This window comes from Ranitomeya variabilis, chromosome 4, assembly GCF_051348905.1.
Source record: "Ranitomeya variabilis isolate aRanVar5 chromosome 4, aRanVar5.hap1, whole genome shotgun sequence".
Classification (NCBI taxonomy): Eukaryota; Metazoa; Chordata; class Amphibia; order Anura; family Dendrobatidae; genus Ranitomeya; species Ranitomeya variabilis.
The window spans coordinates 407,602,068-407,629,123 of record NC_135235.1 but is presented as its reverse complement, the minus strand read 5'-3'; the positions used below and the strand labels follow the sequence as shown (position 1 = coordinate 407,629,123).

Here is a 27,056-nt window from a genome sequence, read left to right as displayed (position 1 = left end):
GCTCCAGCCAATTACTGGGCTCAGGATCATGCCTCTCTGCCGATGCTCCTGGTCTTTGTTGGCAGGCTGCAGCACTCACGAGCACTCCAGCCAATTACTGGGCTCAGGGCGATGCCTGTCTGCTGCTGCTCCTGGTCTTTGTTGGCAGGCTGCAGCACACATGATCACTCCAGCCATTTATTGGGCTCGGGATCATGCGTCGCTGCTGCTGCGCCTGGTCATTGTTGGCAGGCAGCAGCACACATGAAGCACTTCAACCATTTACTGGACTTAGGGCTATGCCTCTCTGCCGCTGCTCCTGGTCTTTGTTGGCAGGCTGCAGCACATTGGCTGGAGCTCTTAATACTGGGCGCAGAGCAATGCCTCTCTGACGCTGCTCCTGGTCTTTGTTGGCAGGCAGCAGCACACACGAAGCACTTCAACCATTTACTGGACTTAGGGCTATGCCTCTCTGCCGCTGCTCCTGGTCTTTTTAGGCAGGCTGCAGCACACATGATCACTCCAGCCATTTATTGGGCTCGGGATCATGCGTCGCTGCTGCTGCTCCTGGTCATTGTTGGCAGGCAGCAGCACACATGAAGCACTTCAACCATTTACTGGACTTAGGGCTATGCATCTCTGCCGCTGCTCCTGGTCTTTGATAGCAGGCTGCAGCACATGAGCGCTCCAGCCAATTACTGGGCGCAGAGCAATGCCTATACCAATGGTCCTGGTCTTTGTTGGCAGGCAGCAGCAAACATGAGCGCTCCAGCCAATTATTGGGCGCAGAGAAATGCCTATACCAATGGTCCTGGTCTTTGTTGGCAGGCTGCAGCAAACATGAGCGCTCCAGCCAATTATTGGGCGCAGAGCAATGCCTATACCAATGGTCCTGGTCTTTGTTGGCAGGCTGCAGCAAACATGAGCGCTCCAGCCAATTATTGGGCGCAGAGCAATGCCTATACCAATGGTCCTGGTCTTTGTTGGCAGGCTGCAGCAAACATGAGCGCTCCAGCCAATTATTGGGCGCAGAGCAATGCCTATACCAATGGTCCTGGTCTTTGTTGGCAGGCTGCAGCACACATGAGCGCTCCAGCCAATTATTGGGCTCAACTGTGATGGTTTAATGGTTGGGACCATGTTTGATTTCAGCCTAGCATACAACACATGACATATTGTAAGGAAGGCTGATCACCAGATAAAACTCACTTTTATCATCCAGTATTTTTTATTTCTTTATATTTATTGTAAGAAAATAAAACCAGTCTGCAGAAAAGAAAGCCACAATCAATCGAAAACTGACACACAAGAAATTTACATGACATTAAGCAAGAATGTCCTAGACAAAAGGAAAAAGTAGAAAGACTTGTAAAAACAGAAAAGGTAATGGGTTGGCAAGATGATAAGGAAGCAATAGAGAGAAAAGAATGCCAGAAGAAGACCTGATGGGCATGGAGAAAGAGTTGAAAAATAGCAGGGAAAGCAAATCTCCAGACAGAGATATATATGATAGAACTGCAAAGAAAGAAACAGTATAAAAATAATACTGGCTGGGACCAGGCACATAACCCATTATGGACCCTTAATCGTCACGACACTGATGCTTTCAATGCAACAGGACTTATAAGGAATGTCCCCTTCTCACAGCACATATGTCAGCACAGTATTATTCACCTATTCAGCAAGACAAAATGGCATTCCTGGCCTCAGAAGTCACTAACTCAGAGAATGTAAAAATAGATCAACAAGTCCGAGTAATTTTTCTTATATTATCTATAGGAACCATCATCAGATCCTTCACATGATGTCCTTGTCTTCACCAGTCTTCCCAAATCCTGGATTGTAACCAGTAAGATAGCCAAGATCCCAGCATATGCATCCTGCCTGGGGTGAAAGTGTTAACTGAACCAGTCCACTGAAGAGCTGAGGTTAGGGTCAGAGCTCATCACTAGGCCTGCTTTCAGGAATCTGTGTCTCCAGAGCCTCCAGTTTCCCTGGGACTTCTTCATTATTGCGCTTACCATTTGAGTCTTTTGACACCTTCTTGGATTTCTTTTTTTCTCCTTTCTTGGTTTTCTTCTTTCCAGACGATGGGCCAGGGTCCCCTTTCTTACCAGTCCATGTCTCAGCGAGGCAGCCTGGTTAAAACCAGCACAACGTTACAAGAAATGCCTTCTTTGATGTAAACATACATGAAATTCTGCAACCGAAAAACCTCGAGCCCAGTCATTTGGATTTATGAAATCCATAATGATCACTCCCTTAGTATTGCTTCCCAATGACCCCCGTTGCTTGTAAGGTCTCATTTACTCTGAACCTGTGATCGATTGTTTGCTTGTTCTAGATACCGCAATAATACTGTTATGCAGTATATAATCAAAATTATGTTCTATAAAGCCCAGAGACAAGACGGCCTTCACAAATGAACAAAGAGGGCAGCCATTGAGACTTTTACCAGGCCCCCAGGTGCCATTACAACCTATCGGCAGCCTGAAATTGCACCATTATGTGCCAATCGTGTCACCGCTAGCGGAATTTAAATTGTTAAACAGCAATAATCATAGCAAGCTCCTACTACTCCTGTTATGGACGAATGCTGGCTGCATAACACAGCCAGCATCAGTGGTGTATGGTGCAGGCTCAGCTCCTGAGCCTGCTTCATATATGGAGAATCAGCTCGCACTATTATGTCCTACACCAGGAAGGGGTTACAGATACTTGGAAAACATGCAACCACATCAGATCACTTCTTAAACCACTCACTTTTATCTTGCCCCTTCAGGACATGTTTCGCACACAGAAAGTCAGTGATGTCATCCTGCTGGTGGTGCCGATACCAATCTTCAATAACGTCTTCAAACTCCTCCATCATGACATCACACTGTAGGTAAGAGCAAGCTATGTGTAAACAGCAGCGTCACCAGGGATGGCACCAATATAAGCACATCCTTTAGAATCTCGCGATTTACCTGCTTCTTCATATCCGCCACCTCAGCAGACGTCTCATTCCACAACTCATACGGTATGTCCATCACCACTTTCACACCTTTGTGTACAAGATGATGCAAAGTCTGGAAGGTTTCCGACATCCCCTAAATGAAACAAAGTGTTGAGTTGTTGAGATATATAAAAATGCCACATTAGTGCTCATCATTGAGTGTAGCATATAAAATACTATAACTAGGGATGAGCGAATAGCTTTGGCTAGGTCCTTATCTGAATAGCTATAGCGCTTACCAAATAGCTGCCTCGGGAACTCAGATACCTGGAGCACTCCCTATAATCAGCTGTTCGGCCCTGCAGCTGCATGTGTCACGGCTGTGTGACAGCCTGTGTGTTGGGCTCTCCATGCATGTGTTGTGACTGTCACACAGCAACTGCCGCGCCAGACGATTGTTAGCGGATTCATGTTGCTCAAACCACAAGCAGCAAGAATCAGTTGTAGTCAGGTGTATTTTCCTCTGAAATAGGCCAAGGCTGAATCTTCTGTCTAAATTTTCTTCTAACTATATTTTCTCTGATAAAACATAGCGTTTCAGAGAACATTAACCGTGGCATCCATCATACAGCCAGGATCTGACTCATGCTGCCCGTTATTTGCATAAATCATAAGCTAATTGGTCTAATCGAGAACTTAATCGGAAAGTACACAAATAACCATAGTGAGTGGTAAAATATTGGTAACTATTGGCCAAAATGAGAGCATAAAGTTGGGGAACATAGTCTCCAATCACAAAAATCAAATCTGAATTGAGCTGAGCCACTGAAGGCCATACATCCACCCTGAGCAAATACAGATACCGTATATACTCAAGTATAAGCCGAGATTTTCAGCCAATTTTTTTGGGCTGAAAGTGCCTGTCTCGGCTTATACTCGAGTCATGGTCGGCGGGAAGGGGGGGGGGGGGTCGGCGGGTGATCGACGACTGTCACATACTCCCTGCATGTCCCATGGTCTCCGGCGCCGACAGCTTCTTCCCCTGTTCAGCAGTCACGTAGTACCGCTCATTAAAGTAATGAATATGGACTCCACTGCCATAGGGGTGGAGCCGCATATTCATTAATGTAATGAGCGGTACCAGTGACCGCTGAACAGAGGAAGAAGCTGTGGGCGCCGGAGACCATCTGTCCGGGAGAAGCTACCAGCGACCGCGCCGGGAGCAGGTATTTCATATTCACCTTTCCTTGTTCCACCGCTGCCCCGTCTTCCGCGTCCTCTGCAGTGACTGTTCAGGTCAGAGGGCACGATGACGTATTAGTGTGCGCGCCGCCCTGTGCCTGAACAGTCAGTGCGGAGAGACGGGACGCTGAGGAGCAGCGGGCAGCAACAAGAGGTATGTCATTTTTTTTTATTATTGCAGCAGCATTACATGTGGCACATTTCTATATGGAGCATCTATGGGGCCATAATGAACTGTATGGAGCATTATATGTGGCACATTTTTATATGGAGCATCTTATAGGGCCATAATCAGCACTTGTGGAGCATTATACGGGGCAAATGTCTGTATGGAGCATCTTATGGGGCCATAATCAGCATTTGTGCAGCATTATATGGGGTAAATGTCTGTATGGAGCATCTTATGGGGCCATAATCAACATTTGCGCAGCATTATATGGGGCATATTTTAATATGGAGCATCTTATGGGGTCATCATGAACTGTATGGAGCATTATATGGGGCTCCTGATTCAATATGGATATTCAAAAACACTTAACCTACTGATGTCTCAACAAATTTTTCTTTTATTATCTATTTTTATTTTTGACATTTACCGGTAGCTGCTGCATTTTCCACCCTAGGCTTATACTCGAGTCATTAAATTTTCCCAGTTTTTTGTTGCAAAATTAGGGGTCTAGGCTTATACTCGGGTCGGCTTACACTCGAGTATATACGGTATACAGGTTTATCCAGATCCAAACCCTTGTACAGTTCTGACAGTGTCATTCGTCACCCATATGCTGAGTGAAGACATATACTTTCATTTATACACTGCCAGGAGTATGTGTACAGTCCTCCATATACTGACAATACCTTGGCAAAGCGATTACTGCCAGTACGTTCCTTATGGAGATTGTAGTCCAGCAGTCTTTGACAGAGCCCTTCTGTGACTTCTATCAGGCGGATATCCCTGAGAAAAGACAGAAATGTAATAATCATTATGGAGAGTAGACACGTGGCAAGATGTCCAAAAATGAGGTCTCCATCTCTACTGACAAAAATGAAAGAGGCAATACCCATCCCTGACTGTAGGGCGGCAGCATACTGGCACATGTGGTAGTCCCAAAAAGAGTGATGGGCGAAGCTCTGCCACGCAGGAAATAACACGCTATGGCAGAATACTGTACCATGCATCACAGCTAAAGCTCATGGAATCTACTACGGGAAGTACATAAATGGATAACTCACGAATTCGTGTACTTGATCTTGTTTTGTTTCTTGTCCCCGTCAAGAAACCCATAGCGTGTATCAATAACTTCCCGTGTACGGGACGTCTCTTCAAATGAGGATTTCAGCTCCAGGGCAACATACTTACAGACTGCAAGAGAGAAATATGTAGTGCTTATTTAACTAGCCGACAATGGCAGACCGGAGGGAACAGCAGTCAAGTAAATTCTCAAATACCAGCTTAGGGCCAGTGCACATATCATAAAAACCTGAAGGGACCCTAGGAGGTTATCGGTTGTGGAGCAGCACAGCACAGCTCCGCCAACTGCCTTTTTATGCCACAAGCAGTCAGGACAAGCTTTGCATTTCTGACATGTGCAAACAAAAGCTAAATAGCACCAAAAAGAAAATTGGTATTAAACCTTCATCCATATCTATATGCAAAAACTGCCTAAAAATGTATATTAGTGGATAAAGAGATAATCAGGTACACCACACCACTGTAGAATAAAGATATAACCTGTACAGAGTCCATACATAGCACCTAGGCCTATGTCTACATATCATACATCTTTATAAAATCATCAGAACTGTAGACAAGAAAAATCAGGTTTTACACTGGAAAATTAAAACCTGTCCTGTAATTTTACGTAGCAATAGCTTTAGAATACCTTAACATATCCTGTGGATCTAAAGACGCTTTATTCGGGATACATTGTACTTTATGTTAAGTTGAGGTGAATAGGCTTTTAATTCATTAAAAAGAAAGCTAAGATATACAAAAGAAATTGGAAAAATTGCCACTCTTCAAACGTTCGATGTGTCTCCCCTTAAAGGGAATCTGTCATATCAAAAAACACTATTAATTTGCAGGTTAATAGAGCCTTAACCTGCAAATTAACCCCATATTTGCAGGTTAACAGCGTTTGGGGACATTACAGGCTCCCTTGAAAGCGGTTAGCCATAGCCACACAAAAATAGTTAAAGATTGACAGTTCCCATATGTCTGCTTTATGTTGGCATCGTTTTTATCATCCATTCATTTTTAGTGTACATTAGACTGCTTATAAGTTTAGCAGCAATTTTCCACATTTTTAAGAAATTTTAAAGAAACCTATTTTTTTTAAAGACCAATTTAGTTCTTAAGTGCCTTTCAGAGGGTCTGTATTTTATCCCCCACCCCCCAAATTAGACTATTTTAAAAAGTGCATTTATGATACCATTCAAAATCAAGTTTGTTAACCCTACAGGAACTTCACATGAACTAATGCAAAGTAGAAATAAAAAACTAAAATAAATATTTTTTTCCATTAAAATAAAGCTTTTATCCCTAAAAGGAGGAATAAGAGAAAAAGCTTGCTGCAATTTGTTTTCCAATTTCTCCCGAATATGGGAAGGCCATGACAGGGCTCAATTTACTGGAATTGGCTGCAGGCGCCATGTTGCATTTATGCCCCCGAGGTACCAGAACAGCAAAAACATCCAAAAACAGACCTAATTTGGAAACTATAACCCTCAAAGAGTTCATGTAGTGGTGTAAGGAGCATTATGGCCCCACAGATTTTTAAAGCATTGGGCAGTGAAATTGAAAATTATATTTAAAAATTATTTTGTTTTGCTGATGTTTTTTCCCCAGAAAGAATAAGAAAAAACATGTACTGCAATTTGTTAAAGGGACACTGTCACCTGAATTTGGAGGGAACAATCTTTAGCCATAGGGGCGGGGTTTTCGGGTGTTTGATTCACCCTTTCCTTACCCGCTGGCTGCATGCTGGCTGCAATATGGGATTGAAGTTCATTCTCTGTCCTCCGTAGTACACGCCTGCACGGCCGCCCTGTTTGTGAATCCCAGCCCCGCAGTGTCTTCTGATTTATTCACATTGCGGGGCTGGGATTCACAGGCAGGGCGGCCGCGCAGGCACAGTCAGCTGGGCTGCATATGAGGAAAGACGGCCAGCGTTCACTGCGCCGGGTGCCAAGAAGATGTGAGTGACAGCTGTGTGCTGTCTGAAGCAGGGGGGAAAGGTCGGCCTACTTGACTGAGGACCAGGTATTTCAGACAAATTATAAAACTGGTTATTTCTCAAGGTACAGCACCCAGAACTAAAAGAGCCACCTTGTCAGAATGCAGCATTACTGCTGCACAAGGTGGCTCTTTTAGTTGGAAACTACTGGGGGGGGGGGGGGGTGACAGGTTCCCTTTAAAACAAACCCTAGATCACTGCTGTGGCTGCAGTCTAGGCCAAGATATGGCCATTAGAGCCCGGGAGATTTCTCATACGTCCTGGACCAACAGTAGTTATCCAGCAAGTATATAGGAGATACATCCTTGGCAGAGATAGGTGTAAGACCGGGTGCCCATGATCGGGACTAGCATTTTGGAAGCAGCGTATGATCGCTACGTCAAAGGCGCTGCCTTCTATTGAACACAGATGAAGCCGCATGTGGTCACTGAACCGTAAGGATTCTCCATGTTCAATACATTCTATTGATACAATTTCTCTTGCGGACATTAGCGTATCTGGGGGGGGTCTGTGACGCATAGTGGACATGGGATTTCTTGAAATCCCATCCCCTGTTGTGAACTCCGTTTTCAGGCTCCCTCTTGTGGTCACAGATGGTATTGTGTGACTTTGGTTTTTTGGCTCCCCCTGGTGGTTTGGTTTATTATCCTGCGGGTCTGCTGGATCAGCTGCCTCGTTATTCACCAGGGAGGCTCCTATTTAGCTCTGCTTCACTTCCACTTGTTGCCGGCTGTCAATGTAATCAGTGCTATTCTGATTACTCCTGATTATCTCGTTTTCTGCCTCTTCAGGATAAGCTAAGTTCTGTTTGAATATTTTTTGCTCATTTGCCTGCAATATGATTTCTGTGTATGATGAGTCTAGTCCAGCTTGCTAACATGTGATTTCTTTTTGCTGGTAAGCTCTGGGGTACGGAGTTGCTTCCCCCGCACCGTTAGTTGGTGCGGGGGCTCGAGCAATCTCTGCGTGGATATTTTGAATAGGGTTTTTTATTGACCGCACAGTTTCCTTTCTATTTTCTGCTATCTAGTATTAGCGGGCCTCATTTGCTAAATCTGATTTCATCTCTGCGTTTGTGCTTTCCCCTTAACTCACCGTTAATATTTGTGGGGGGCTATTCTATATCTTTGGGGTCTTCCACTGAGGCAAGTGAGGACTTACTTTCCCTCCAGGAATAGTCAGTTTCTCAGGCCGTGACGAGACGTCTAGGATTTTTTAGGTAACGTTCCACGGCTGCCTATAGTTGTTTGCGGATAGGATCAGGTTGCGGTCAATCTAGTTACCACTTCCCCAGAGCTAGTAGTCTGTTCAGTTACTTAGCTAGTCCGACCTGCGATCCTTGCCACTAGGATCATAACAATCCCCTATGCTGTAACATCTGGCTGCTGCGGGTTTGACGCTGCACAAGTACACAGCGTTCAACCCGCAGCAACTGTGGATCTTGTGCACATACCCTAAAAGTTAAATAAGGCAGCACTCTGTAGAGTCATAGCTTGCAAACATGAAATATGAAAATTGAATTGCATTACTGCACTAGAAATATGAAAAATTGAGAAAGCTTAGCGCCTAAATTGGCCACATCATGTGTACCTGGAAAAGAGAAACGCCTTAATGTGGCTACCAGGTACACATGAATTGGCCAATTTATGCGCTAAGCTTTGTCAATATTTCATATTTCTAGTGCGGTAATGCAATTCAATTTTCATATTTCATGTTTGCAAGCTATGGCGCTACACAGTGCTGCCTTATTTATTTGATTGTATACAAGTTGGTGACTCTAGGTAGGCACCTATTTACACCTAGTCTATGTTTGGATGTGATGGTCAGTTTTTTGAAATTCATACCCAAAAAGTTATCACCTGTCTACTGCTCCATTCATGGTCTTTGGAACTGGGTGAAGAAGCCGAGCGCGGCACTCTGCTAACTCCAGCAATCCTGTAGGGAAGGAATGCAGTGGTGGGCATGCTCCATTCCAACAGGGCATTTCAGAGCCCTGCTCTACGGATTAACGGGGTCCTAGTGGATGGATACCTGCTCACAATGAAGTTTGAATAGGTGGCAACTATAAATGTTGCAAGTGACCCTTTAAATGGACTTTGGTTTGCCTACTCATATCATTTGGGCACAAATCACAGGGATTCCCTACGACAATAAAAATAAAATCTGTATGTGCCGGAAGTAAATAGTTTCTCAGAAACAGAATTTTATTTCTAACAACTACATACCTTCACATTTATTGGGAAGATGTACCCACTCATTGTCCACTGCACCTGCCAGTCTGACACTGAGAGGGAGAACAACGAGCAGGAACCACATAGCTGAGGCCTGTAAAGAAACAAGTCACTGATAAATCATAGGCTGTGAGGATGAACAAGATGAACGGAAGACAATACTGCAACCCTTCCCCGTTACCTACACAACCGGACATCCGTCATGTAAAGAAGCATTGTAACATGCCCAAAGACCCCCATATACAGCTCTGTTAAATAAGGAGTTGTGGAGGGGAGAATTGGGGCATGGTAAGTTTCCAGGCAATTGTACGTCCCAGAGTGCGGTCAGAAGGTGGCTGTAAGCATTAACCAAACTCACTGTTTGTGTCCAGGCCCACCCAACCATTCATGTGTATGGGGTTGTCCAGACTTTCCCCGACAGCAGAACACACAGCAAAGAAGGATCAGGCAATTCTAAGGCCTCTTTGACACTTCCGTCTTTCTTTTTCCGTCACAATGCGTTGTTTTGTGAAAAAAACAGATCCAGCAAATGTTGCTGCTGGATCCGTTTTTTTCTCGTAGACTTGTATCAGCGACGGATTGTGAGGGATGGCCTTCCGTTTCATCCGTCGTGCACTGGATCCGTCGTAAAATTGCTGTCCGTCGGGCGGAGACAACGCACATAGAAACTTTTTTTCTGTACGTCGTAAAATCGCTCAGCGACGGATCATGCGCTGTCCGTCGTTGGCTATAATGGAAGCCTATGGACGCAGGATCCGTCGCTGACTGTGAAAAGCAGAAACCAAGCGACGGATGCGTCTTTTTAAACTGAGCATGCGCGGAAGAATTTCCCGTCAGGGAAATTCTCTCTCGCTCTCTCTCTCTCTGATGACCGCTACGTCATCACAGGTCATTGTCTCGCTATGCATCACTGGGAACGGCAGCACCACGAAGGCTGCGCAGGACGCCGGAAGGTAAGAATATCACGATTTTTTATTTTTAACATGGGTTGTGTTGTGTATGCGTTTTCGCAGTGAAAAACCGCGGCGAAGACTCATACACAACGTGTGCACATAGCCTTCTAGGATGCACTGGAACCGTCAAAAAAATGGACCCATTGCACTTGTTTTTTTACAATCAGTACAGGATCCGTATTTTCAACATTTTGAGGGATTGTGACTGATTGTAAAAAACAGAAGTGTGAAAGAGGCCTAAGTTCCCAGAGGAAAATAGCCACGGCGGGTTATCCCCCCTACCCATGTTGAGCACCCATGCACGCTCAGCTGATGCACGCTTCTGCTGTCTAGCATAGGACCTCTTTGCATCATTGCTCCATGTAGGCGCGCACACTTTTTTCTGGATTTTCTGAATATTATTTTTAGATTCTCTCTCTCACAGGTGAAGTATACCTACAATCAAAATTTACAGACCTCTCCATTCTTTGTAGGTGGGAAACTTGCAAAATCGGCAGTGTATCAAATACTTATTATCCCCACTCCATATTTGGTCTGTGATGCCAGGTGGGTCTCCTGCCTGGCATCAACCTTTTAACTATAACGGCACCTTAGATACCGACACAGTTGAAAACAACAAGGGAGCGTCAGCTGACATTCCCTCTTTCATCATTCCCTCTCTGCATCCGACGTCTCAGTGCAGCAGGCGCGAAAACATCATTACAACGCAACCACTGTACCGAGATATGCAGAGGATCTGAAGGCACCATGAAGAGACCGGAGCAGCAGGGGAACGGAAAGAAGTGAGTATTATTTATTTATTTTAATCTATTATACCATGTGGATCACTACGTGGGGCCGTTACACCGTGTGGAGCACTCCATGGGGTCCTATTATACCGTGTGGAGCACTCCGTGGGGTCCCATTATACCGTATGGAGCACTACATGGGGTCCTATTATACCTCATGGAGCACTCCGTGGGGTCCTATTATACCATATGGAGCACTACGTGAGGCCCTATTATACCGTGTGGAGCACTCCGTGGGGTCCTATTATACCATATGGAGCACTACGTGGGGTCCTATTATACCATATGGAGCACTACGTGGGGTCCTATTATACCATATGGAACACTACGTGGGGTCCTATCATACCATATGGAGCACTCCGTGGGGTCCCATTATACCGTATGGAGCACTACATGGGGTCCTATTATACCTCATGGAGCACTCCGTGGGGTCCTAAAATACCGTATGGAGCACTACATGGGGTCCTATTATACCGTATGGAGCACTATGTAGGGGTCTTTATACTGTATGGAAAACAATGCAAGACCCCGTTATACTGTATCGAGCACTATGCAGGGGCCCATTATATTGCATGGAGCACTTTTTGGGGCGTTTTATACTCTATGGAGCACTACGTGGGCGCATTATACTGTATGGAGCAGTATGTGGGGCCATTGTACTTTATGTAAGGAAATGCAGGGCCCCGTTATACTGTATGGAGCACTGGTTGTGGCCATTACACTGTATGGAGGACTATGTGGGGCCCATTATACTGTATGGAGGACTATGTGGGGCCCATTATACTGTATGGAGGACTATGTGGGGCCCATTATACTGTATGGAGGACTATGTGGGGCCCATTATACTGTATGGAATGCTGTGTGGGGATTACAGTTGGAGAATCATAGTGTCACCATTCTTTGAGGATTTAGGGTGGGGGGTACAGTAGGGTCATCATACCATGCGTGTGGCGGGTACTGTGGTGGAATTCACTATGGGGGTATCATACTGTGTTTGGAGGGGTTAGTTTGCATAATAGTTTATCTGTATTATTCAAGGTTTTTCATCCTTTGTTATTACATATTTAAATTAGGTAATTGGGCCATATGCTTTTTACTGCTCTTACATAAAACATTATTCCAGTATTTTATTCCAAGATCTATTAATTAAAATGTGCCATATTTTTCTGATTATAAGATGCACTATTTTTCCCCAAAATTTGGCTGGAAAATGGGGGTGCGTCTTATAATCTGAATTATAGCTGCGGTGGGGCAGGATCCCAGGGTCGCTGATGCTGGAAGCTTCTTCTTCGTACGGTGGCGGAGTCGGGTGATGGCTGTGGGCGTCAGACTAGTAACAATGAGGTGTTCGGCTGTGTGGGGGCTCCGCTGACATTTTGTGAAAGAATAGAGCCCTGCATTTTGCATACTCTTCTATATGGTGGACTCTGTAAAAATGGAAAGTGATGGGCTCACAAAATGTCGGTGCCTGCAGCCATGGCCCAACTCCTGCCGCCGCCAAACACCCCGTCCTACCTGCCTGGAGCCCGAAGCATCTCCTGCCTCTGCCAGCAGCGACCCTGCCACCTGGGACCCTGCTCCACCACTGCTGCCCCCCAGGTAAGCTAACGCAAAAGCGGATTATAACACGCATCATTTTCTAAAAAATAAAACAAAAAACTTTTCCTATTTTCCTCGCCAAAATTTGGGGTGCGTCTTAAAAACCGATGCATCTTATAATCTGCAGAATACGGTACTTTGTTCATTGGACAACCACTTTAAGTTTGTTTTCATATGAAAAAGTTAATGGTTATGTTTGATTTTAAGTAAAAACTTCCTCAAATGTAGAATTGTTGTTTTATTTAAAACCAAGCTTAGCCTGCGACTTTATCCAAGCTTTTAATTTTGGCCCTCTGTGTATTTGATTTTGACATCCCTGCTCCAGAGGAAAGAAGGTTTAATCATAATCACAGGAGATTCTTTACAGTAAGAGTAGTGAGATTATAGAACTCTGCCACATGCTGGTGTAATGAGTGATTCACTGCAAAAGTACAAGGAGGCCAGCATGCTTTTCTAGAAAAATCTAACATTACAAGTAATGGGCATTAGATTCTGTGACGGCGCATTGATCCAGATTGCTGTATGTGGAATTGGGAAGGGACTTTTCCCCTAATATAGTGAATGTCGGATGACTGAAACAAGCCTAAAGTGTTATGACCCCAATGGCAGAGGGTCTCAGAAATAAATACCAAGTCTGCAAACACAAAAAACCAGCTCATAGGGCAGTGGTAACTGGGCTGACCGTATATCTAATCCTAGCACCACAAATAGCAGCAGCCGGGGAACGTGCCTACGTTGGTTCTAGACGTCTCGCGCCAGCCGGAGAACTAACTAACCCTAGAAGGGAAAAGATAGACCTTTCTTGCCTCCAAAGAAAAGACCCCAAAAGTTGGATACAAGCCCCCAACAAATAATAACGGTGAGGTAAGAAGAAAAGACAAACGTAAGAATGAACTAGGTATTTAGCAAAGAGAGGCCCACTGACTAATAGCAGAATATAGTAAGATGACTTATACGGTCAGCTAAAAAAACCCTATCAAAATTTCCACGCTGGATATCCAAGAACCCCCGAACCGTCTAACGGCCCGGGGGGAGAATACCAGCCCCCTAGAGCTTCCAGCAAAATCAGGAATCACATTTAGTACAAGCTGGACAAAAAATAATAGTAATGCAAATAACCAAAAAACAAGGAAGCAGGACTTAGCTTAATTTTGCAAGAACCAGGACCAGCAGACAGGAGCAAACAGAAAGGACTGATTACAACGATGCCAGGCACCAGACTGTGAATTCAGGAAGTTTATATAGCAACACCCCTGGACTAACGACCCAGGTGGGTGCCAAACAGAGGGAAGACAATCCCAGAGTCATATCACTAGTGACCACAAGAGGGAGCCAAAAAAGTCTAATTCACAACACTAAAGCAACAGTCACATGTTCAATATTTGGTCAGTATTTTTCCTCAGTATCTGTAAGCCAAAACCAGGAGTGGGTGATAAATACAGAAGTGGTGATGTGTTTCTACACTGCTCAAAAAAATAAAGGGAACACTAAAATCCCACATCCTAGATGTCACTGAATAAAATATTCCAGTTGTAAATCTTTATTCATTACATAGTGGAATGTGTTCAGAACAATAAAACATAATTATCAATGTCAATCAAAATGAATATCCCATGGAGGTCTGGATTTGGAATGATACTCAAAATCAAAGTGGAAAATCAAATTACAGGCTGATCCAACTTCAGTTGAAATGCCTCAAGACAAGGAAATGATGCTCAGTAGTGTGTGTGGCCTCTACATGCCTGTATGACCTCCAGATGGTCTCCTGAGGGATCTCCTCCCAGACCTGGACTAAAACATCTGCCAACTCCTTGACAGTCTGTGGTGCAATGTGACGTTGGTGGATGGAGCTAGACATTATGTCCCAGATGTGTTCAATCAGATTCAGGTCTGGGGAACGGGGGGGGGGCCAGCACATTGAGGGTTGTGTGGCCCTCCAAAGAAATGCCACCGCACACTATTACTGACCCACTGCCAAACCGGTCATGCTGAAGGATGTTGCAGGCAGCAGAACATTCTCCACGGTGTCTCCAGACTCTGTCACGTCTGTCACATGTGCTCAGTATGAACCTTTCATCTGTGAAGAGCACAGGGTGCCAGTGGCGAATTTGCCAATCCTGGTGTTCTGTGGCAAATGCCAAGCATCCTGCACGGTGTTGGGCTGTGAGCATAACCCCATCTGTGGACGTCGGGCACTCAGACCATCCTCATGGAGTCGGTTTCTAACCGTTTGTGCAGACACATGCACATTTGTGGCCTGCTGGAGGTCATTTTGCAGGGCTCTGGCAGTGCTCCTCCTTGCACAAAGCCTGAGGTAGAGGTCCTGCTGCTGGGTTGTTGCCCTCCTATGGCCCCCTGCACATCTCCTGGTGTACTGGCCTGTCTCCTGGTAGCGCCTCCAGCCTCTGGATACTATGCTGACAGACACAGCAAACCTTCTTGCCACAGCTCGCATTGATGTGCCATCCTGGATGACCTGCACTATCTGAGCCACTTGTGTGGGTTGTAGAGTCTGTCTCATGGTGCCATGAGTGTGAAAGCACAACCAACATTCAAAAGTGACCAAAACATCAGCCAGAAAGCATTGGTACTGAGATGTGGTCTGTGGTCCCCACCTGCAGAACCACTCCTTTATTGGGGGTTGTCTTGATAATTGCCAATAATTTCCATCTGTTGTCTATTCCATTTGCACAACAGTATGTGAAATTGATTGTCAAACAGTGTTGCTTCCTAAGTGGACAGTTGGATTTCACAGAAGTTTGATTTACTTGGGAGTTATATTCTGTTAAGTGTTCCCTCTATTTTTTTGAGCATTGTATTATATCCTGATTGTTCCTCTCCTGGTTTTGGAAACTGACCAAATACTGAACGCGGCCTAAGAGGGTGGCTGCACTCACTACAGGTTAGTGGTTTCTGACCATGATGATGTACACTGTGGTTTATATGAAGGTGGAGTAAAGATTTCTTCTTTTAAAGGGAATGGGTCATCAGAAAATAAATGGCTAACACTTGGCTATTGACAAATATTATAAAAAACACATGTAGCACAAAAACCTGGTCATTTTCTTATGATATATCGTCATTAGGCAATGGCCGCACAAGTGGGGCTTACTATGGGTGAGCAGGGACTGACACTACTTCCGGTTATCAGCAGAGTCCTAGCCTTTTCACAGAGCAGGGCACGTGCTACATGCGGCTTGTAACCATGGCAACTGGGCCCCAGCACCTGATATCGTCAGGCTGGGAGATAAATGCGCCAGACTGGGCAGTCCCGTGTACGGTCCCCAGAAGCATGTCATGACAGGGCCCGTGCTCTACAGTGTGAGGCCGCCCTACTCTGCAGCACAACAATGGCAGGCCGTGCATGGAATGACTAGTACGGAGAGTGATAACCTCCGCCGTCCGCACGTACCCACCGCTACCTCCTCACCTCATTCAGCGGCCTCTCTCCGGTAACTTCCGCTTTCTGCTGTCACGTGGGGCAGGAGCCAATCATCGAGCGTCGTGTTCTCCATTCAAGTCACTCCATTTCTGTTTCAAGGCGTAATACAAGACATATCCGCTAGGGGTCGCTAAGAATACATTCTCAGAGACGATTTCTGATTAAAAAAAATGTCCCGGGAAATTCCCTGATAACTCCGCCCCAATATGTCACTGAGTCATGTGACCCAGGACTATATAGACCGCTGCACAGGATGTTTAGTCGTTGCGCAGTTTTGTGAAGAAGAAGAGAGGGCGAGTTGGCAGGTACTGAGGCGCCATAGCGGGGGGCCCATCTGTACAGTGTGGGCTGGAGGGAGGGCAGGTGTTCAGCTCCATGGCTGCGAGTGGAGTTAAAGGGGTTGTCTATTATTAGGGTGAAATCAGAACAGCAGCTAGTCCTCTGCATGGCTCTGTCTCCTGGTGCTTGTCACATTCTGTTACGTTAACGCTGCAGCCAGTCATGGTCACTGACAGGCTGCAGCTCATCAATACTTGTCAGAATAGATGTACTCTCTAAATGGGGTCTGCAGCCCATCCCTGGCCACTGATCGTTGTCATGTGAGCGCCACGGGCAATGCAGTCAACATGGCCGGGGCGAGGGAGTGTAATGTGGGTGGTTGTAATCTTACAGAAATGGGGTCTGCAGCCCATCCCTGGCCACTGATCGTTGTCATGTGAGCGCCACGGGCAATGCAGCCATAGCCGGGGCGAGGGAGTGTAATGTGGGGGGTGTAATCTTACAGAAATGGGGTCTGCAGCCCATCCCTGGCCACTGATCGTTGTCATGTGAGCGCCATGGGCAGTGCAGCCAACATGGCCGGGGCGAGAGAGGTTAATGTGGGGGGTGTAATCTTACAGAAATGGGGTCTGCAGCCCATCCCTGGCCACTGATCGTTGTCATGTGAGCGCCATGGGCAGTGCAGCCAACATGGCCGGGGCGAGAGAGGTTAATGTGGGGGGTGTAATCTTACAGAAATGGGGTCTGCAGCCCATCCCTGGCCACTGATCGTTGTCATGTGAGCGCCATGGGCAGTGCAGCCAACATGGCCGGGGTGAGGGAGGTTAATGTGGGGGGTGTAATCTTACAAAAATGGGGTCTGCAGCCCATCCCTGGCCACTGATCGTTGTCATGTGAGCGCCATGGGCAATGCAGCCAACATGGCCGGGGCGAGGGAGTGTAATGTGGGGGGTGTAATCTTACAAAAATGGGGTCTGCAGCCCATCCCTGGCCACTGATCGTTGTCATGTGAGCGCCATGGGCAGTGCAGCCAACATGGCCGGGGTGAGGGAGGTTAATGTGGGGGGTGTAATCTTACAAAAATGGGGTCTGCAGCCCATCCCTGGCCACTGATCGTTGTCATGTGAGCGCCATGGGCAATGCAGCCAACATGGCCGGGGCGAGAGAGGTTAATGTGGGGGGTGTAATCTTACAAAAATGGGGTCTGCAGCCCATCCCTGGCCACTGATCGTTGTCATGTGAGCGCCACAGGCAATGCAGCCAACATAGCCGGGGTGAGGGAGTGTAATCTTACAAATGTGACACTGCTTACCAAAGCTGTATTAGGCAGCGCACCCGCAGTCAGTATTACTGGTGGACGATCGCAGCGTCCATAACGCTACATTGCACAGTGGATGGGATTATTAGGAATCCATGCCCAGTCTGTTTCCTTTTTACGCTGCATAAAATCTCCTGTGGTGCGAGTTTCCGAGCAGCAGTAGCAGCTCAACTTCTCTTGTGAGAACGCTCGGTCTTCTGTGCAGATACCAAGGCGTCGGGAAGAGGCGGGCAAAGGGCCAGAATTGGTGCATCTGATGTGGGGCGGCGGCCGGCTGGGAAGGACCCAATGACCATAGACCTTTCCAGCCTGATAATATAAGCCCCCAGCTGTGTGCTTTACCTTGGCTGGTCGTCAAGAATAGATCATTTATTGGGTTAATACAAGTACGCAAGGCACTAATTAATCTCACAAATATCTATCTATACTTTACAAAAACACAAGTGAGCGTAGGTGCAGAATTCATGTGGAAATTCACCTGCAGCAAAGCCGGAACAAACACTGATCGTGTGCACGTGCCCTTATACTCATTGCTGTCCTGTCAGGAAGAGTTTTCAGCACGCTGATTATCACCCGAGGCAGCATTACAGGAAGGTAATGTTCATTAGACAGGATCCAGCAGTGATGTCACTGGGGTGCGGACCCCACTCCCCCTCCCGTCACAATGACCTTTGCCCAGGCTCAATATACACTGCAATATAAAAGATGGTGTCAGAGTCTGCATTATTGCTCTGTGCGTGTGCTGTAACCGGAGTAAAACAATAAGTCATTGATTACACAGTCCCCTTTTAATTTCCCTAATTCCGTGGTGAATATACACTGTGCAGAATTATTAGGCAAGTTGTATTTGAGAGGATTATTTTTATTATTGCTCAACAACTATGTTCTCAATCAACCCAAAAGACTCATAAATATCCAAGCTTAATATTTTTGGAAGTTGGAGTGGTTTTTTTTTAGATTTGGCTATCTTAGGAGGATATCTGTTTGTGCAGGTAACTATTACTGTGCAGAATTATTAAGCAACTTAATAAAAACCAAATATATTCCCATCTCACTTGTTTATTTTCACCAGGTAAACCAATATAACTGCACAAAATTTAGAAATAAACATTTCTGACATGCAAAAACAACCCCCCCCCAAAAAAAAAAATTAGTGACCAATATAGCCACCTTTCTTTATGATGACACTCAGCAGCCTTCCATCCATAGATTCTGTCAGTTGTTTGATCTGTTTACGATCAACATTGCATGCAGCAGCCACCACAGCCTCCCAGACACTGTTCTGAGAGGTGGACTGTTTTCCCTCCCTGTAGATCTCACATTTTATGAGGGACCACAGGTTCTCTATGGGGTTCAGATCAGGTGAACAAGGGGGCCATGTCATTATTTTTTCTTCTTTGAGACCGTTACTGGCCAGCCACGCTGTGGAGTAGTTGGAGGCATGTCATGGAGCATTGTCCTGCATGAAAATCATGTTTTTCTTAAACAATACCGACTTCTTCCTGTACCACTGCTTGAAGAATTTGTCTTCCAGAAACTGGCAGTAGGTCTGGGAGTTGAGCTTCACTCCATCTTCAACCCGAAAAGGTCCCACAAGTTCATCTTTGATGATACCAGCCCATACCAGTACCCCACCTCCACCTTGCTGGCGTCTGAGTCGGAGTGGAGCTCTCTGCCCTTTACTGATCCAGCCTCTGGCCCATCAAGAGTCACTCTCATTTCATCAGTCCATAAAACCTTTGAAAAGTCAGTCAAGATATTTCTTGGCCCAGTCTTGATGTTTTATCTTATGTTTCTTGTTTCAAAGGTGGTCGTTTTTCAGCCTTCCTTACCTTGGCCATGTCCCTGAGTATCACACACCTTGTGCTTTTTTTTCTCTAGTAACGTTGCAGCTCTGAAATATGGCAAAACTGGTGGCAAATGGCATCTTGTCAGCTTCACGCTTGATTTTCCTCAATTCATGGGCAGTTTTGTACCTTTTTTGCCCAACACGCTTCTTGCGACCCTGTTGGCTATTTGCCATGAAACGCTTGATTGTTCGGTGATCACGCTTCAAAAGTTTGGCAATTTTAAGAGTGCTGCATCCCTCTGCAAGACATCTCACAATTTTGGACTTTTCAGAGCCAGTCAAATCTCTCTTCCGACCCATTTTGCCGAAGGAAAGAAAGTTGCCTAATAATTAAGCACACCATATATAGGGTCTTGATGTCATTAGACATCACCGCTCCTCATTATAGAGATGCACATCACATGATTTACTTAATTGGTAGTTGGCTCTCAAGCCTGAACAGCTTGGAGTAGGACAATGTATAAAAAGTATCATGTGATCAAAATACAACTTGCCTAATAATTCTGCACACAGTGTATTGAGAAAGCCAGAGGGAGCGGCCCAGATGCCAATAAAAACCATTTTTCATTGTTTGTTGAGCAATCATTAATTTTTCGAAGGGAGCGGCAGCTGCACCCATAAAATGAAGCTATGGATCGTGAGGGTAGGACCAAATGTGTGGTTGGCGAAAAACAAATGTCCCATTAGGGCGGCTGGTGCAGAACTCCGTGGTCGGCTCCTTACCAAACTACAAGTTCTCACCTATTAAGTGGATAGGTGAACAATTTCATGCACCTGGAATACCCCTGTAAATGTTTCTGCACCCCAATAATAATAATTTGAACTTGGATGTTGTGATGCCAAATACGCACACACACCCACAATTGTGCTGAAGCGAAGGTGAAGGACACCTCTGACTACTTGCATGTTTATGGTCCTTGTTCAGCTTGGCATCCAGTGTGTTAAACTGCAGCGATCTGCACCAGCTCCAGACGAATGTCGATAAGTTCTACAAACTGTGGTACATGTCTGGTGCAGGAGCCAGCCTTAACGTCTGGTGCAGGAGCCAGCCTTAACGTCTGGTGCAGGAGCCAGCCTTAACGTCTGGTGCAGGAGCCAGCCCTACCGTCTGGTGCAGGAGCCAGCCCTACCGTCTGGTGCAGGAGCCAGCCCTACCGTCTGGTGCAGGAGCCAGCCCTACCGTCTGGTGCAGGAGCCAGCCCTACCGTCTGGTGCAGGAGCCAGCCCTACCGTCTGGTGCAGGAGCTAGGAGCCAGCCCTACCGTCTGGTGCAGGAGCCAGCCCTACCGTCTGGTGCAGGAGCTAGGAGCCAGCCCTAATGTCTGGTTCCTGTTGCAACCGTCATGATCGGAGAACACTGTAACCCCTTAGATCCTGTGTCTGTAGCGTTTTGGTGGTCTTAGTAAGGAGAGGGCTATGGCTGATTCCATTCAAGGGTTTTTCTTGTTTTGTTTTAGGAGCACACCGCCCCCAGCCTCACGGCTTCCTGCTTGCCAGGGGGCAGTGTGCTCCTGATTAATGGTTTACTCTAGCTGGATCTTTGTCCAAACTGTGAACTATGCATCTGCCGCGTCGGAGTAGTGGAGTAGCACTGAAGCTTGCCAGATCCAGTCAGCTACAGAGCAGCTCTTACAAGCTCTACAGCAAAGATCTTGTAAGCTCTGCACTTCTTGCCAAGGGGATCACCCACAGCTGATGGATTGTATTGGTGGCCAGTAACCTAGGCAACCAGCAATAATATGAAAAATACTTGTGTTCTTAAAAGCGCTGAGAATTTTTAATATCAGGGAAATTGAAAAGTTGATTCTTTTTACAAGCACGTTGCAATTTTACCCCTTTTGCACCACAGAGAAAGCCTGATCCAAAAATGATTCGGTGCCTAACAATTAGCATTAAAAAATAATTTTTTGCTTAAAAGGGGTTGTCCACTACTCAGGCAACCTTTTTCTTAATTACATTATTCTACCTTGTAAAATGAAATCGCCTTCTACTCACCTCCCATACCAGTGCCATTCCTGCAGTATCTGCTCCGGTTCTCCTGAGACTTGCGTGATGTTACACCATATAAGCCCTGCAGCCAAACAGTCAGCGGCCGCCGATGGGCTGCAGTGCTCACACCTTCCTGGTTATTCTATAGGAAGTGGGCATAGCAGCCCAATACCGGCTGCTGATTGGCTGCAGGGCTCGGGTAGCATAATGATGTCACGCAAGCCTCGGGAGGTTTGCTGACGTCACTGGAACAGCGCTGGGATGGGAGATTAACTGGGATAGTTTTAGTGGATCGGCCCTTTGCCTGTAAAATAAAATTAAAAAAAATGTAAATCTGCTCATAATTGGTAAAGGTCAGGTCGGTAATGACTTGAACTATAAAAATACCATGTTATTTGCCCACATGTTGAACATCGCTAAGAAAAAAAATAGTAGGTTTGTTTGGGGTTTTTTGTTCAAATAGGGGAACAAGTAGTCTGTAAAACATCAGACTGAACTTCTGTGTCTGTGGCACGTTCAGACATGTCTCCACATGCACAGAAAACGCCTCTCTAAGCGCTCATGCTTATCTGCGAGGAAAGCGGACTAGTGCAGTCCGAGAAATCAGATTGCTCCATGACCAATGTTAATCTGCACAGCTCATCTGCGTTTTTTTTTGTTTTTTTTGTAAACTCCGGTCTCAGATCGGGATGAGGAAAAAATATCAGCATGCCGTGATTGTCTTCGTATCTCGGACGACACTTGCTGGTGCAAGTCAGTGGGTGTGATTTAAAAAAAAAATAAATAAATGCCGTCCGTTTTTTTTTTTTTTTTTTAAATATTCCTGTCCTTTGAAAATCCGGCAATTCATCTGCCGTGTACAGTAAAATGATAGTGTGACCCAACAAGCTAGAATGGATAGAATACATATATACACATAGAATAGATAGATATAAAGATGTCAGTCACATATATAATTAGTACAGTGCTTGTGTAGCTTACTGTACATGTGTTTTTTGGTTTTTTTTTTACTTACAACATTATTTTCAGCAAAAAAATGACGTGGGATCCCCCAACATTTTATTAACCAGCAGAGGGTAAGCGGACAGCGGGGGCAGATGTTTATAGCCTGGTAAGTGGGTGATACCCATGGAGCTTCCCAGGCTATTAATATCGGCTCACAGCTGTATACTTAGCCTTTACTGATTATTAAAATGGGGGACCCCCTAAAAAAAAAAAAAAAAAACTGATGTAGGGTCCCCCTATCATTAAAACCCACAAAAGCAAGGCAGACAGCTGCAGGCTGATACTAAAAGCCTAGGAAGGGGCCATGGATTTTGACCCCATTCTAGACTAAAAACATCAACTCTCAGCCACCCAGAAAAGGCGCACCCATAAGATGCACCAATTTTGGCACTTGGACTCGCTCTTCCCACTTGCCTTGGGGGGGGGGGGGGTAGGGGGGTGATGTCACTATTGTATTGTCAGGTGACATCAAGCCCAGGAGTTAGTAATGGAGAGGCGTCTATAAGACTGCCCCATTATTAACCCTATAGTGATATTATAAAAAAGAAAAAAAATTCACACACCCTGAATAAAGTAATTTATTTGAAATAATGACACTCATTTTAAGGAATCTACATTTACCAAAAACACGTATACTTGCGTAAACACCCAATCTACTGAAGCCAATGTCTCCTGTAACAGAATTAACATAATAAACAACCATATTCCTCACCTGTCCGACGAGAAGAAAATAATCCATTTGAGCTTAATTTTTGACTAAAATGACCACAGCACCTTCCCCGAATCACTCACACAATCATCCAGTAGTTCATTGGCAAACTTCTGGCAAAGAGATAATAAATATATATATATATATATATATTTGCATCGTGATTACTCGCTAATCCCGCCCCCTGCACAGTAGCTCCGCCTCCCACCACATTACCACACATAATCCCGCCCCCCCACCACATTATGACACACAATCCCGTCCCCACACATTAAATTGTACCTGGTAGAAGTCAAGGAAAGATCTTTGAAAATGACGAAAATGACTATACATTTAATTGTGTTTACAGAGAAATTTTTACTTAATTTATGTTTCGTTATGAAATTTGTTTAGATGATGGAATGAATAAAAAACGCACATCTTACTGAATCCAGTTTGTTTTTGATTTTACACTGTGAATAAAATGTATTTTTAGTATTATTCAGATTTGTAATGATTATTATTAACTTCATTTTAAGTTAAATTACCACCTGCGCAAGCGCTATTGAATGTTGTCATTATTTACTTTAGTTTAATCACCAGCAGCGTTAATTAGATAGCAATGAGCGTGCCGAGCGTTAGCTGACTGGATACATCTAGTATGTGTGTGTGTGTATGTGTGTGTGTGTGTGTGTGTGTGTGTGTGTGTGTGTGTATATATATATATATATTTTTTTTTTTATTTTTTTTTCTTTTGCAGTCTACCCATAAGCCTGACACCATGAATATCAACACCGTAAAGACTGAAAATGGAAAAGTCTCCTGTGAGACAGCAGAGAGAACTGTGGTGCACATTAATATTAACCAGCGATCTCCCTTGGACTGCTTGCTGGATACCTTCCGTTTCTTCCGGGATATGAGGTTTAGTGGAGAAAAGACCAAGCCCTCCAGTACACCTGCTTTTGCAGCACCCCTAGGGTTTGGGGTAAAGAGTTTGTTTTTGTTATACTACTGTTGTAATAGTCAGTTTTCTCCAAATTGTGTTACGTTAAAAAAAATACATGTCTATCTCCTTAAGAAGCCACTTGTATGGTCTACAGAACTTACGTGGTTCTTGGCTTATGGCTTGTATTAAAATGTACTATAGTCCACCATATTCTTCTGATATTAGCATTTGCTAATTAACATTGAGGCAAGAAATCTTGTAAATTTCTTTTCTCAGACTGCTCAAGTAGCTTCTCCAAGTAGGTACGATCTTCACATTTATCAGGGAGGCCATCTTCGCTGAGAACAGTAGGTTCACTAATCAACCTGGGCCATTAACGGGAATGTGCCCTAAAAAAAATAAAAATATACATTTTTATTTTTTAGGGCACATGCCCTTTAATGGCCAAGGTTGATTAGTGAACCTACTGTTCTCAGCAAAGATGGCCTCCCTGATAAGTGAAGCAGGGTGGCTGCCCAGATCACAGCTGGAGACAACCACCATCCAGGAGATGCCATTGGACATGTGCAGGGGCTGCCATATTTGAGGTGTGAGAAGTGTCATACTCATACAATTAAACACCAGCAAATGAAAATTGCAACCCCCAGTGGCTGGAAAAAAAAAAATAAATTCAAAATTAAATGCAATGGTTTAAAAAAAAAAAAAAAAAAAATTTCTCCTACGCCTCATTGGGGGACACAGGACCACCATGGGTGTTATGCTGCTGCCACTAGGAGGACACGAAGTTAACAAAGATTAACTCCTCCTCTGCAGTATACACCCCTTCACTGGCTACGATTCAACCAGTTCTTGCTTAGTGTCTGTAGGAGGCACTTGGGTCTTTTTTTTCAGACCCCGACTTTCTTATTTTAATTTTTTTTTTCTGTAAATTTTTATTTTTTATCTAACGGAGTGAAGGGGGCGACGGATTCCTTTTTTATAGGGTCCGCTCTCCCCCGAACCAGCAACAGGCGAGCACGGCGAGTATACCTCCCCGTCCCTCTCTTGCGACATCTGGAGCATGCCAAATTTTACTGGGGCGACGGTTTCCTCCTTGGTCCCGATCTCCCCCTTCCCCCTGCAAGACGGCGAGCACATAGAGCCTGGCTTTAATGCACCTCTCTGGGGCCCGACAGACAAGGCCCACAGCTGATGGTGTTGCACAGAAAACCCCCACCTTGAGGGGACAGAGAAAGTATATCAGGCCTCTCCATCCCCCATGGGTGCATGGATTGAGCGTGCACTCACAGTGACAGGAGGACCTGCACAACTGTGAGTACATACCCCCCTGCGCTCTTTCTTTGCGGTAGAGGTGCAGTCCGGGTCCCTGGGGAGAGGCGCCGTTGGTCGGTGGTCAGCGGCGCTCCGTCGCAGCCGCCGCTGCACATCCCCGGGCAGGCCCAGAAATTTAGTCCCCGGTTTTTCAGCCGGACTAGGCCGCAGTGAGCAGATCCGCCCACGGCCGTAACCCCTCCCCCTATATCGGCGCTTCTCGTTTGGGACGAGAGGCGCCTTGCAGATCTCGGGGGCCATATTGCAACATCTTCCTGCCCGGTGGCTCACCGGAACCGCCACGGCTACATTCCTCCCCGGGGACACAGGCACAGGACCGTGGGTACGCTGCTTCAAGAAAGCTTAACCCCTTCCCTGCACATACTGCCCTGCTCTGTCTCTAAAGACACTATGTCTCAATCTAAGGAGACTAGAAAAGGGTAACAAGAAGCACACAGTGTTTTTCACTTCATGTGCCACTTGCAATACGGCCCTGCCCCGAGCTCACAGTACCCCGTTATGTGCGGATTGTGAACCGGCCTCTGTGCAGCCGCCTCCCGCCGCCGCCGACCCTGCAGAGCCTAGTCCCCCTGAGTGGGCCGCTTCCCTGTTACGATCTATGGCTTCCCTAGCCAAGGCAATTTGACTCCCTCCGGGGTCTCCCTTCAAGTCAGACCGTGGAGGACTCAGGCGACGGTACGGATCCGTCCACCAGCAGGGGGCGTACTCTGTCACTAACGACTCAGGGCTCCAGAAAACGTACCCATGTTACATCCCCTGACCACAGACGAGTTGGTTTTTCAGCGTCTGCGAGTTCAGTATCCCGGTCCCCTCCTCAAGACAACCTAAACGACTCTGAATATGAGTCCGACGATTCCTACGTTCAGGATTCTTCCACCTCCCAAGAGACACTCGATTCTCTCATTGAAGCGGTCAACAAGACCCTGAATGTGGACGAGGAATCCGTATCTACTCCAGAACACGTGTTGTCCTCTAAAAAGGCTAAACGTGTCCAAAAGGTTTTTGTCACTCATCCTTTAATTTAAGGAGATTGTACAAAAACACAGGGACCGTCCTGACAAACGCTTCATGGGTCAAAAGCCCATTGAGGCCAAATACCCTTTTGCTCAGGAACTAATCAAGGACTGGCTGCAGTCCCCCTCAGTGGACCTTGCTGTATCACATCTCGCTTCCAAAAGTATCCTATCCCTGTCAGACGGTTCCTCAGTCAAGAACCCCTCTGACCGTCAAATTGATTACCTGGCT

General features: G+C 45.7%; 2 protein-coding genes across 4 annotated transcripts in view; one reads left to right on the top strand and one right to left on the bottom strand.

The window, feature by feature from the left end:
- Positions 1–1,746: 1,746 nt before the first annotated feature.
- Positions 1,747–16,543, bottom strand: CNPY3 (canopy FGF signaling regulator 3). 2 transcript variants are annotated; one of them, XM_077251140.1, is made up of 7 exons: positions 16,394–16,543; positions 9,618–9,717; positions 5,390–5,519; positions 5,015–5,111; positions 2,949–3,071; positions 2,743–2,860; positions 1,747–2,117 (listed from the first exon to the last, which is right to left on the bottom strand). In XM_077251140.1, exons 2-7 carry the CDS (start codon positions 9,706–9,708, stop codon positions 1,915–1,917), a joined length of 762 nt encoding a protein of 253 aa, XP_077107255.1. In that variant the 5' UTR covers positions 9,709–9,717; positions 16,394–16,543; the 3' UTR covers positions 1,747–1,914. The 2 variants fall into 2 exon arrangements, with proteins under 2 accessions (XP_077107255.1, XP_077107256.1); XM_077251141.1 differs by lacking the exon at positions 16,394–16,543 and adding an exon at positions 16,076–16,119.
- A 12-nt stretch (positions 16,544–16,555) lies between these two features.
- Positions 16,556–27,056, top strand: part of LOC143764972 (uncharacterized) — a 67,197-nt gene continuing 56,696 nt past the window's right edge. For both annotated transcript variants that reach the window (XM_077251138.1, XM_077251139.1), the window contains exons 1-2: positions 16,556–16,710; positions 24,294–24,518. In XM_077251138.1, coding sequence (XP_077107253.1) covers positions 16,612–16,710; positions 24,294–24,518 — 324 coding nt within the window. In that variant the 5' untranslated portion in view covers positions 16,556–16,611. The remainder of the gene's footprint in view (positions 16,711–24,293; positions 24,519–27,056) is intronic.

Coding starts and splice junctions, on each gene's coding strand:
- CNPY3 (XM_077251140.1), bottom strand. CDS start 9,708: ATGTGGTTCCTGCTCGTTGTTCTCCCTCTCAGTGTCAGACTGGCAGGT. Junction 5,520..9,617: donor TCTTCCCAATAAATGTGAAG/GTATGTAGTTGT, acceptor TCTCTCTTGCAG/TCTGTAAGTATGTTGCCCTG. Junction 2,861..2,948: donor TGGCGGATATGAAGAAGCAG/GTAAATCGCGAG, acceptor TCTTACCTACAG/TGTGATGTCATGATGGAGGA.